General features: G+C 64.6%; 1 protein-coding gene across 2 annotated transcripts; it reads left to right on the top strand.

Annotated features, from left to right (window-relative positions):
- Positions 1–1,824: 1,824 nt before the first annotated feature.
- On the top strand, positions 1,825–11,251 carry FGFR4 (fibroblast growth factor receptor 4). Of its 2 annotated transcripts, none has more exons than XM_032787361.2 (17): positions 1,825–1,963; positions 3,394–3,660; positions 4,337–4,423; positions 4,941–5,107; positions 5,480–5,603; positions 6,284–6,474; positions 6,758–6,896; positions 6,986–7,179; positions 8,070–8,215; positions 8,673–8,794; positions 8,886–8,996; positions 9,276–9,466; positions 10,040–10,162; positions 10,297–10,367; positions 10,638–10,775; positions 10,864–10,969; positions 11,080–11,251. In XM_032787361.2, exons 1-17 carry the CDS (start codon positions 1,870–1,872, stop codon positions 11,224–11,226), a joined length of 2,418 nt encoding a protein of 805 aa, XP_032643252.1. In that variant the 5' UTR covers positions 1,825–1,869; the 3' UTR covers positions 11,227–11,251. The 2 variants fall into 2 exon arrangements, with proteins under 2 accessions (XP_032643252.1, XP_032643253.1); XM_032787362.2 differs by having other exon boundaries at positions 6,989–7,179.
- The last annotated feature ends 393 nt before the right edge of the window (positions 11,252–11,644 follow it).

Consider the following 11,644-nt stretch of genomic DNA (forward strand, 5'->3'; position numbering starts at 1 on the left):
GAAACATCCCCCCGCACAACCGATAATTACTGGGGGGCAGCCCTGGGGGTGGCTCTGAGGGGAATCATCCGCCCCCGCTACGTTCGATAATTTAGCTGGGGGTGCCAGCCCCTGGGGGGGGCTCTGAGGGATACAATCCCCCCGCTACGCCTGATAATTATGGGGGTGCCATAGCCCCTAGGGGTGGCTATGAGGGAACATGCCCCCGCGTACACTGATAATTACTGGGGGTGCCAGCCCGTGGGGGGCGCTCTTGAGGGGAACATCCCCCCCCACTACACTGATAATTACTGGGGGTGCCCAGCCCGTGGGGGGGGCTTGAGGGGAACATCCCCCCCCCGCTATCCCGATAATTACTGCGGGGTGCCAGCCCCTGGGGGGCACTGAGGAACTATCCCCCACTACAACACGCATAATTACAGGAGGTGCCAGCCGTGGGGGGGCTCTGAGGGAACATCCCCCCGCTACGCGATAATTTACTGGGGGGTGCCAGCCCGTGGGGGGGCTCTGAGGGGAACATCCCCCCGCTACACCGTAATTACTGGGGTGCCAGCCACCTGGGGGGGTCTGAGGGGAAATCATCCCCACGCTATCACTGATAATTACTGGGGGCCAGCCCGTGGGGGGGGCTCTGAGGGGAACACCCCCCCGCTAGACACTGATAATTACTGGGGGTGCCAGCCCGTGGGGGGGGGCTCTTGAGGGGAACATCCCCCCCGCGCTACACCGATTAATTACTGGGGTGCAGCCCCTGGGGGGGCCTGAGGGGAACTCCCCTCCGCTACAACCTAATTACTTGGGGGTGCCAATGCCCGTGGGGGCTCTGAGGGAACATCCCCCCGCTACACTGTATAATTTACGGGGGTGCCCAGCCGTGGGTGGGAGCTCTGAGGGGACATCCTCCCCCGCTACATACTGAATAATTACTGGGGTGCCATGCCCGTGGGGGGGGCTCTCTGAGGGACACATCCCCCCCGCTACACCGATACATTACTGGGGGCTGCCAGCCCCTTGGGGGGCTCTTTGAGGGACATCCCCCGCCGCTACCAAACCGTGATAATTACGTGCGGTGCCACCCTCTCGGGCGGCACTGAGTAGGCGACATCCCCCCCCGCTACACTGATAATTACTGGGGTGCCAGCCCGTGAGGGGGGGCTCTGAGGGGAACACTCCCCCCGCTACACTGATATATTACTGGGGGTGCCAGCCCGTGGGGGGGGCTCTTGAGGGGAAACATCCCCCCCGCTACACTTGATAATTTACTAGGGGGTGCCATGCCCCTGTGGGGCTCTGAGGGCGAACATCCCCCCGCATACACCGATAATGTACTGGGGGTTCCACGCCGTGGGGGGGTTCGAGGGGGAAAAACATCCCCCCGCTACACCGATAATACTGGGGGTGCCAGCCCTGTGGGGGGGGCTCTGAGGGGAATCATCCTCATCTTCTCTTCTTGGGGGAGAGGTTCTGGGGATTCCCCCGGGGGCTAGTACACATGGGGGATGGGGTGGGGGAGAGGTTCTGGGGATTCCCCCGGGGGCTAGAACACATGGGGGATGGGGTGGGGGAGAGGCTCTGGGGGTTCCCCAGGACTGGAACACTGGAGGGATGGGGGGTGAGGCTCTGGGGGTTCCCCCGGGGGCTAGTACACATGGGGGATGGGGTGGGGGAGAGGCTCTGGGGGTTCCCCAGGGCTGGAACACTCGGGGGGATGGGGTGGGGGTGAGGCTCTGGGGGTTCCCCAGGGCTGGAACACTGGGGGGGCCGGAGGAGGTTGGGGCAGTGGCAGGGTAACCGGCTCACTCTGGCCCTGTGTTTTCAGGCTATGAGGGCCTGGGCTCAAGGCTGAGCCAGGAGAGGAAGGGCAGGAAGATGCAGCCACTGCCCTGTGCCCTGCTGGGCCTCTTGGCAGTGGTGACAACAGGGGCTCAAGCAGTTGCCTCCCCAGGAAGGATCATGGAGCCAGGTATGAAAGTCCAGAGAGGGGCCTGGCGGGGGCGGGACAGAGCCCGGGCTGAGGGGAGCTGGGAGGAAGGACGGAGGGAGCCTGGGAGCCGACTCGCCCTTGATCTGGGGTTTCTGAGAAGAGCTGCATGGAGCAGAGGAAATGGCCATCGCAGGCAACAGGCCAAGGAGGGTCCGAGCCTAGTTCTTCACACTGGGTACCAGCTCAGCTCTCGTTGGCTCTGACTCCAGATCAAACCTGCTCCATTTACACACAAAGTAGCCAGCCCCGCAGACCCTTGACATCCGGGTTCTCCGTCACCACGCCTGGGGCAAAACGGACTCGCTCGGCCGGGCTAGCAGGAGCCGCTTGGACCCTGACCGGGAGCCAGTTCAGGGTGGGAAGGAAACCTCACCCCCATGTGCCATGGCTGCCTCCCCCTTCAGGGGGGAGGGGGCAGGCAGCAGAACAGAGCAGCCCTGAGCAGGGACGGGCAGGGCCCTTTGGAGGGGTTGGTGGTGTCAGGTCTGGAGATCAGCTGGGAAAACTGCAGCAAGAGGGGCTGGATGGGGTCACTGGTGCAGCCGAGGGAGGTGGGGGAGAGTGCGTATCCACCAGGTTCCCATGGCCCTGCTTTGTGGGGGTATCACAGTTCAAATCCAGGTTAGACAAACAGGGCAGGCAGGATGTGTTGGAGGCAGCTGTGTGTGAAAATCCATCACTCCCTCTGGCCGTGCCTAGCTGGGACCCCCTCCCTCTCCAGTGCAGCCAGCACTGTTTGGAGGGGGAGCTAGACGCTGCTCCCCTGGGCTGGCGGCTGCAGCTCTGGGACAGCAGCCACACCCGGCTCCTCTCCTCCAGCTGTACCAGCTACAGCTAAAGCAGACGCAGCACCAGTTCTTTCCTCAGCCCTGCAAAGGAGGCTGAGGCTGGGCCCAGTGGGAGGTCAGAGGGTAAGAGGGACTGGCCGGGGAGGACCCTGGCTGCCTGAGGGGTCCATCTGAGAGCCTGTCAAGCAGCCAGCTGAGGGGATATCTCTGTCTGGGGGCCCTGGAGAGCCGGGCTGGGGGGTTGGACTGAATGCGAGAAGGCTCTGCAGTGAGAGATGAAGGGCCAGCGCAGAGTTCGGGGGTGGCTGTCAATGGGAGAAGGCTGTGGGCAGGGGTGATGGCACCTGCCCTGATGGGATCCTGGGCCCTTGGCCCTCAGCGTTAACGCCGGGTGTGCCCCATGCCCTCCGGAAAGGGGAGCCAATGCCACAGGCAGCCTGGCTCGGGGATCCCCCCGAAATATGCTGTGCAGGCCAGACTGGTGCCCAGGCCCTGGCCCTGGAGCGATGTGCAGAGGAGAGAGCAGGCCATGTGGCCTGGGCTTGGGGCCCGGGGTCTTGTCTGGGCAGGGCTGAGCTGCCTTTGGGCCCAGTGCTCAGCTGTGTCCCCTCTGCTGGGCAGCACTGCTCGAGAGCCGCCTGCTGGACACAGAAGAGGAGCATCTCCTGCTTGACCCCGGCCACGTGCTGAAGCTGCACTGCGATGCCAGCCACAGCCTGGGCGTCGCCTGGTACAAGGAGGCCAAGCAGCTCTTCCCAGGCGGGCGCGTCCACATCTGGCAGCGCATGCTGGAGATCGCCGAGGTCACCTATGAGGACTCGGGGCTGTATGTGTGCCGGGCACAGGACACTGGACAGAGTCTGCGCAACTTCACCATCACCATTGTGGGTAAGAGCCCCGGGCAGATGGGCCCTTCCTGCCCCAGGGAGATGAGAGTTTGTCCACCCTGCTGCTTGCCACCAGCGCCCCCTGCTGGGAGAGTCCACCAGTGTACTTGGGAACACGCCCCCCCCCAGCCAGTGCTCCTGCCCCACTCCCCACAGCGCCACCTGCTGGGAGAGTCGACCAGTGTACCTGGGAACCCGCCCCCCAGCCAGCACTCCTGCCCCACTCCCCGCAGCGCCCCCTGCTGGGAGAGCCAGACCAGTGTACCTGGGAACCCACCCCCCAGCCAGTGCTCCTTCCCCACTCCCCACAGCGCCCCCTGCTGGGAGAGCCAGATCAGTGTATCTGGGAACCCACCCCCCCAGCCAGCACTCCTGCCCCACTCCCCGCAGCGCCCCCTGCTGGGAGAGCCAGACCAGTGTACCTCGGAACCCGCCCCCCCAGCCAGTGCTCCTGCCCCACTCCCCACAGTGCCACCTGCTGGGAGAGTCGACTAGTGTACCTGGGAACCCGCCCCCCCAGCCAGCACTCCTGCCCCACTCCCCGCAGCGCCCCCTGCTGGGAGAGCTGGGGCTTCTCCAAAGCCAGTGCCCTGCCTCACTCCAAAGAACTGGGGCTGGAGTAGCCGGGAGGTCCCAGGCAGGAGGAAGGTGACCCCCCTCGTAATCCTTTCCTTCAGACTCGCTGGCCTCGGGTGATGACGATGAAGACAGCAACGGGAACCATTCCCTTGGTGATTCAAACGAGGAGCCCCCTTACCGCAGAGGTCAGTCCCGGGGCCAACTGCCTGCAGCAGGGGCTGTCCCATGGCCCCGGCTCTGCGGGAGCAAGAGGGGAGGGAAAAGAAGTTTGGTGCTGGGTCACTCGAGCTGCCAGGAGTGCAGGCCACCTTGCCCATATGCCTCTTTCTCTGCAGGCCATTCCCGTGAGCCCCCACGTGCTTGGCAGCCTCTGTCACCCATGTCAGGCGGCTGAACGGGGCCATGTCCCCCCCGGCCTGTGCCCAGCAGCACAGGTTTCCCGGGCTAAGCTCTGTTCTGGGGCAGAGGGCAGTGTTGGGGGAGCGCTGCTGCACCCCCTGGATGGCATTGCTGTCCCAGCGTTCAATACATGGGAGCTTTGCAGGAGCTGGTTGTGAGGACCGGCAGGGGAGCTGCCTCGCTGCAGGAGGGGCTGGGTCCCTGGGCACAGCTCCGCGCACACGCCGAGCCCTGGTACTTGGCGTTGGGAGCTTCTCCCAAGCCTGTGGCTAGTGGCCGTCAGTCATGTGATGTCTTCCCCAGCCCCATACTGGACGCAGCCGCAGCGGATGGATAAGAAGCTGTACGCCGTCCCTGCGGGAAACACAGTCAAGTTCCGCTGCCCGGCGTCAGGGAGCCCCATCCCCAGCATCCGCTGGCTAAAGAACGGGCGGGAGTTCCGGGGCGAGCACCGCATCGGCGGCATCCGGGTAAGAGTGATCCAGGAAGCCGATCGGAGCTCAGGTGCCTTCGTCTGCCCTGGCCGAGATCAGAGCCGTCCTGTAACTGGGACAAGGGGAAGGCTTCTGCCTGCCAGCTCCATGGGGGGGCACGGCGGGCTCCTCGCAGGAGGCTGGGTGGTAGCTGGGGAGCTCTGCTGGGCACCTGGTGCCATCTGCCTCCCCTCACCTGGTAGTAATAATGATAATTGGAGACATACCAATCTAGAACTGGAAGGGACCTTGAAAGGTCATTGAGTCCAGCCCCCTGCCTTCATTAGCAGGACCAATTTTTGCCCCAGATCTGTAAGTGGCCCCCTCAAGGATTGAACTCACAACTTGCTTGTCCCCTTCTCTCTGCAGCTCCGGCCCCAGCACTGGAGCTTGGTCATGGAGAGCGTGGTGCCCTCCGACCGGGGCAACTACACCTGCCTGGTGGAGAACCAGGCTGGCAGCATCCGCTCCAGCTACTTGCTGGATGTGTTAGGTGAGCCCTTTCCCTGCGCTGGGGCTTGCAGGGTGGGAGGGAGACATTGACTCTAGGGTTTTCCCACTCAAGCTCTGCCTGGCGCAGACCCCCGGGGGCTGTGCTAACGAGGGGCTGTCCCTGGCGGGGGCCAGCCCCCTGGGAGCAGAGCAGACTAGACTCCTGGGCACAGGGTCACTGATCCCGAAGCTTCACAGCGCTTTGGAGATCCTCCAGGTCCTGGCATTGAATGGACGCACCTAACCCCCAGCTGGGACCTGCCTCCTGCCCCTCTCTGCCCCTCCTCTTCTGGCTGTTGCGGGCCTGGAGGAATCCTGGCCGAGCTGGCAAAGTGGGTAATGGCCGAGGAGGGTCAGCAGCCACGTTCCCAGGGTGAGGAGGGAGGTGGACAGGCAGGCTAGACACACTCTGGCCTGAGCAAGCAGCGGGGAGGGAATGTGGTGGCTGGGGGCGGCAGTGGGAGAGCTTAGGGGGAAGGGGGCTCCCATCTGACCCCTGGGGATGAGGTACAGAGCGGCTGTGACTGCCCGGTCATGGAGGGAGTCGGTGACACAAGCCAGGTGCCCTGCTCTGCCTACTTGGCTGAGGCCCCGTTCAGCGGGTGGTGCGTGCTGGGCGGAGCTGGCCCCGCTGCAGGGCTGTCCAGCTGGGCGATGCTGCTCTTCCCTCCCTCCCGGCAGAGAGGTCCCCGCACAGGCCCATCCTGCAGGCCGGGCTGCCTGCCAACACCACAGCGGTGGTGGGCAGCGATGTGGAGTTCTTCTGCAAGGTGTACAGCGACGCCCAGCCCCACATCCAGTGGCTCAGGCACATCGAGGTGAACGGCAGCAGCTTCGGCCCCGATGGGGTGCCCTATGTCCAAGTGCTCAAGGTAACAGCCAGGCCAGCAAGGGCACCATGCCCCCAGGGCAGCCCCTCCTGGGGCAGGCGCTGGCTCTCCGGGGCATGCACTGCCCCAGGCCCTGGTGGGACTGGATGCAGACTCGGGGGGCGGGCGGGGGGAGCAGCAGGATGTTCTCCAGGGGCTGGGGCCAAGTGGGGCAGGCTCAGCCTGGCTCCAGGAAGCTCAGCACTCCACCGCAATGGGAAAGAAACAGCTGCCTGCTGGGACCCCATTGTCCTGCGGCCCTGACGCTGTGGCTCTGCCCCCACAGACAGCCGACATTAACAGCTCGGAGGTAGAGGTGCTGTACCTGCACAACGTCTCCAGGGAGGATGCTGGAGAATACACCTGCCTGGCCGGGAATTCCATCGGCCTGTCCTACCAGTCAGCCTGGCTCACTGTGCTGCCAGGTAAGCCAGGGGGCTGGGAGAGCTGGGCCTGAAGTGTCCCCTGGTGTCGGGGGCGGGCAGGGCCCGGGCTCACTGGCTTCACTCTCCAGCAGATGAGCTGGTGCGAGAGGTGGAGAACCCCGAGACCAAGTACAGTGACATCATCATCTATACGTCGGGCTCCCTGGCCGTGGCCATGGCTGCCGTCATCGTGGTGCTGTGCCGGATGCAGACCCAGGCGAGCAAACAGCCCCTGCAGCCCGTGGCCGTTCACAAGCTCTCCAAGTTCCCGCTCATCAGACAGGTACGTCCGGGGCGGGGGCGGGGGGCACAGGCCCCTGGCAGGTCATAGATGCTCTGCGCTGGGCACAGCCTCCTGCTGAGTCTGCAGGGCCAGGGCCAGGGCCTGGCTGTAGTGTGTGCGGGCCCCTGCTCTCCCCTGCCCTGCCCTCCATCTGGCTGTAACCTCCCGCTGGGGCCGCGCCCTGCACTGCAGCCTCATCTTCCCCTCCCCCCCGGCATCCAGCCGTGCCCTGCATTGCAACCGCTTCTTCCCACTGCGTCTGGCTGTAACCTCCCACTGGGGCCGCATCCTGCACTACAGCCTCGTCTTCCCCTCTCCCCCCATATCCACCCATGCCCTGCACTGCAACCGCTTCTTCCCCCCTGCCTTGTATCCATCTGTGCCCTGCACTGCAACCGCTTCTTCCCACTGCGTCTGGCTGTAACCTCCCGCTGGGGCCGTGCCCTGCACTGCGGCCTTGTCTTTCCCCGTATCCAGCCATGCCCTGCACTGCAACGCTTCTTCCCCCTCTCCCCCGCATCCAGCCGTGCCCTGCACTGCAACCGCTTCTTCCCACTGCATGTTGCTGTAACCTCCCTCTGGGGCTGCCCCCTGCACTGCAACTGCTTCTTCCCCTCTCCCCCCGCATCCAGCCGTCTAGCTGTAACCTCCTCCTGCTAGGGCCACGTGCTGCACTGCAACCGCTTCTTTCCCTCTCCCCCCACATCCAGCCATGCCCTGCACTGCAGCTTCTTCTTCCCCCTTCCCCCTCATCCAGCTGTGCCCTGCACTGCAACTGCTTCTTTCCCCTTCCCCCCCCCATCCAGCTGTGCCCTGCACTGCAACCTCTCCCCCCTGCACTCCCCGGCTTGGCCTAGTGCTGACAGCAGGTCTCTTGGGCTCTCCCACAGTTCTCCTTGGACTCAAGCTGCTCAGGAAAGTCCAGCACGTCCCTGATGCGTGTCACCCGCCTCTCGTCCAGCTGCACCCCAATGCTGGCTGGGGTCCTGGAGCTCGACCTGCCGCTAGACTCCACGTGGGAGTTCCCCCGAGACAAGTAGGGCCCTGCGCTGCTCTCGGCTCACTCCAGGGCCACGTGAAGGCAGGCCTGGGGGCGGGTCACATGGCAGCACCTTGCTGCAGGAGGGCTGGGATTGGGGCATGGACAGACACACCTGGCCCTGTGTTACCATTTGCTCAGGCACCTGTTGCCTCAATGAGCCATTCACAGAGAGAGGGCCCAGCGGAGCAGGGCAGGAGACCCGGGCCTGGCTCCCTGCATGGCCCTGGGACATGGGCTCTGAGTCGCTTTACTGAGAGCTCATTCCAGCTTCTCAGCCTCCTGCCGCCAGAGCTCCTTCCTCCATGCTCCAGGCAGGCTTTGAGGAGGGGACCTGCAGCCAGACACAGACCCACACACTGCCTGCCTGGGTTTTCTCCGGTGTGCTCGGTGCAACACAAGCTCTGCCTGGACCCCGCGGAGCCGTAGCTTCCTCCCCTCTCTCTGTCCGCAGGCTGGTGCTGGGCAAGCCCTTGGGAGAAGGCTGCTTTGGCCAGGTGGTGCGAGCAGAGGCCTATGGGCTGGACAGAGCCAGGCCGGACAGAGCTCTCACTGTCGCTGTGAAGATGCTCAAAGGTAACAGGGCGGCGCAGGGCAGTGGCCCAGGGCTGAGCCCTGGCAATGCAGGTTCCCTGCCCTGCACATCACCTTCTCCCTGTGCCCCCAGACAATGCCACGGACAAGGACCTGGCCGACCTGATCTCCGAGATGGAGATGATGAAACTGATGGACAAGCACAGAAACATTATCAACCTGCTGGGAGTCTGCACACAGGAGGGTGAGGGGCTGCCATGCTTGGGGGGCAGGGAGAGGGGCTGCTGTGCTGGGGTGGGGGTGGTTCTATTCAAGGGACGGGGGTTCACTGCCATGCTGAGGGACAGGGCAGAGTTGCTGGGGGATCAGGGCGAGGGGCTGCTGAACTCGGGCCGGAGGGGCACAGACTGCATTTGAGGTTGGGGGGCGCTGCTGCCCTTTGGAAGGGGGTTGTGCTTGGGCAGGGCGACGAAGAGGGAGGCCCCAGCAACCCTAAGCCCCACCTAATGGTCCGTCTCCGCAGGGCCACTGTACGTGCTGGTGGAATTTGCCTCCAAGGGGAACCTGCGAGAGTTCCTGCGGGCCCGGCGCCCCCCCACGCCTGACTACACCTTCGACGTCAGCGCCATGCCTGAGGAGCAGCTCTCCTTCATGGACTTGGTCTCCTGCGGCTACCAGGTGGCTCGCGGCATGGAGTACCTGGAGTCCAAGAGGGTAAGGCCCTGGCTCCGAGGCGCCGGCTGCGTTTAGGAGGCGGCCCTGGCTCCGGGGCGCCAGCTGCGTTTGGGAGGCGGCCCCAGCTGCGTTTGGGAGGCGGCCCCGGCTGGCTCCCGGCAGAATGAGCAGCATTCCTCCTGTAGGAAGGGACGGAGGGGGATGCCTTTGGGGAAGGCCCAACCAGCTGGCCTGCTCCAGCTTCTCTGCTGGGCCTTATGTGGGGCGAAGAGGGATGCGTGCTGTTGAACGCAGAGAAACCCAGGGGGCTGCCCATAGCCGAGGTCGTGGCACAAACCGCTCTCAGGGGAACTGCTCCTCACACGGCTCCCTGCTCTGGGCCACAGCACTTGGGAGAGGCCACTACAGGGTTAACAAGCCCTGGTCCAGAGCGAGCCCCTCGCCCAGCCCATCACTGGAGCCTTGGCTGGGACCCGGCTCTGCCATCCAGTTCCTGGGATGGGCTCAGGCAGCTGGGGGGAGCTCCTGGTGGGTTGGAGGTCATGGGAGAGACGTATTTGGCCAGGCCCCCTGCGGGTGTTGGGGGGGCCCTGAGCTGCCTCCTCCTTGCAGTGCATCCACAGGGACCTGGCCGCCCGCAATGTTCTGGTCACAGAGGAGAACGTGCTGAAAATCGCTGACTTCGGCCTGGCCCGGGACATCCACGACATCGACTACTATAAAAAGACCAGCAATGTGAGTGTGGTGGGGCGGGGCGGGGAGTGCCAAGGGGGGCGAAAGGTGCTGGGAGGAGGCAGAGTGGGGGAGGCGGGGAGGCATGTTGCCTTGCAGCAACAGCCATGGGCTGAGGGCTTTTCATCTCCCTGCAGGGCCGGCTGCCCGTGAAGTGGATGGCACCCGAGGCCCTGTTCGACAGAGTGTACACGCACCAGAGCGACGTGTGAGTCTGGCTGCGCTGCCAGGGGCCAGGCCTAGGGGGAGGGTGGCTGGGGGCATCAGGCCCCGAGGGCAGCCCCTCTGCACACACCACTGTCGATTGTGCCCTGTTCCCTGAGTAACACAGGCCAGATTGGCACCCCCAGCACGCTGTTCCCGGGCTCGTGGCACGGCTTGGCCGTGACTCTGGGCATGGTGGTGCTCGGGTGACAGCGCCCTGCCCACAGTGCCTGTCCAAGCCCCACACTGGGCCTGATCCTTGCCCTGTTCGTAGGTGGTCCTTTGGGATTCTGATGTGGGAGATCTTCACACTGGGGGGCTCCCCGTACCCTGGGATCCCCGTGGAAGAGCTCTTCAAGCTGCTGAAAGAAGGGCACCGCATGGACAAGCCTTCCAACTGCCCCCATGAGCTGTGAGTACCCACGCTGCCCGCTGGCATGCGGGGGGAAGGGGACGGGTTCCTCTGGCTGACAACTCTCTGCCCTGCCCTGCCTTGCCAGGTACATGCTGATGAGGGAGTGCTGGCACGCCGTCCCCTCTCAGCGCCCGACCTTCAAGCAGCTGGTGGAGGGGCTGGACAAGATCCTGGCAGCTGTCTCAGAGGAGGTGAGTTTGCAGAATAGGCAGGGTGGCCAGCAGGTTCCTGGCCTGTCTGGCCTTGCCCTGTCTTGGACGGGCATACTCCCTGCAATGCTGACGGCTCTTCCCTCCCACAGTACCTGGACCTGTCCGTGCCCTTCGAGCAGTACTCCCCCTCCTGCGAGGACACCACCAGCACCTGCTCCTCCGACGACTCCGTCTTCACCCACGACCCTCTGCCCATCACCCCCTGCCTCTTCTCCTACCGCAGCGTGAGGACGTGAGGGGCCGCCCAGCACTGGCGTGGCTGCACAGCCTGGCAGTGGGGCTGGGAATGACTAGGCAGCTCTTGTGCTGGTCCTTGCCCTGCTCCCCGCTGCAGGACACTGGAGAGAGCTGAGCAGCAGGAGTCTCTGGGCCAAGGTGCCATAGGTGTCCCCGCCCCCTCCATCCCAGCCGTCGGACTTGCTCCTTGTGAGGGGTTGTCCTCGGCTGGCCTGGGGACCTCCATGTGGCCCTCCTGCTGGCATCTGCCCTCCAGGCAGTCAGGGCACCCTGGGCCTTCACGTGCTGCCCAGCCGCCAACCGTGCTCGCCGTCCCTGAACCTGATGTCACGCCCTGCAGGGCAGAGTGGACTCGTGTCAGCGCATGGGCAAGGGGGGGCAGCCCGGGGCATGGGCTCGGTGCCCAGAGGGGCTGCC

The sequence above is a fragment of the Chelonoidis abingdonii genome, chromosome 7 (assembly GCF_003597395.2).
Source record: "Chelonoidis abingdonii isolate Lonesome George chromosome 7, CheloAbing_2.0, whole genome shotgun sequence".
Classification (NCBI taxonomy): Eukaryota; Metazoa; Chordata; order Testudines; family Testudinidae; genus Chelonoidis; species Chelonoidis abingdonii.

Coding starts and splice junctions, on each gene's coding strand:
- FGFR4 (XM_032787361.2), top strand. CDS start 1,870: ATGCAGCCACTGCCCTGTGCCCTGCTGGGCCTCTTGGCAGTGGTGACA. Junction 6,475..6,757: donor CCTATGTCCAAGTGCTCAAG/GTAACAGCCAGG, acceptor CTGCCCCCACAG/ACAGCCGACATTAACAGCTC. Junction 8,997..9,275: donor GGGAGTCTGCACACAGGAGG/GTGAGGGGCTGC, acceptor CCGTCTCCGCAG/GGCCACTGTACGTGCTGGTG.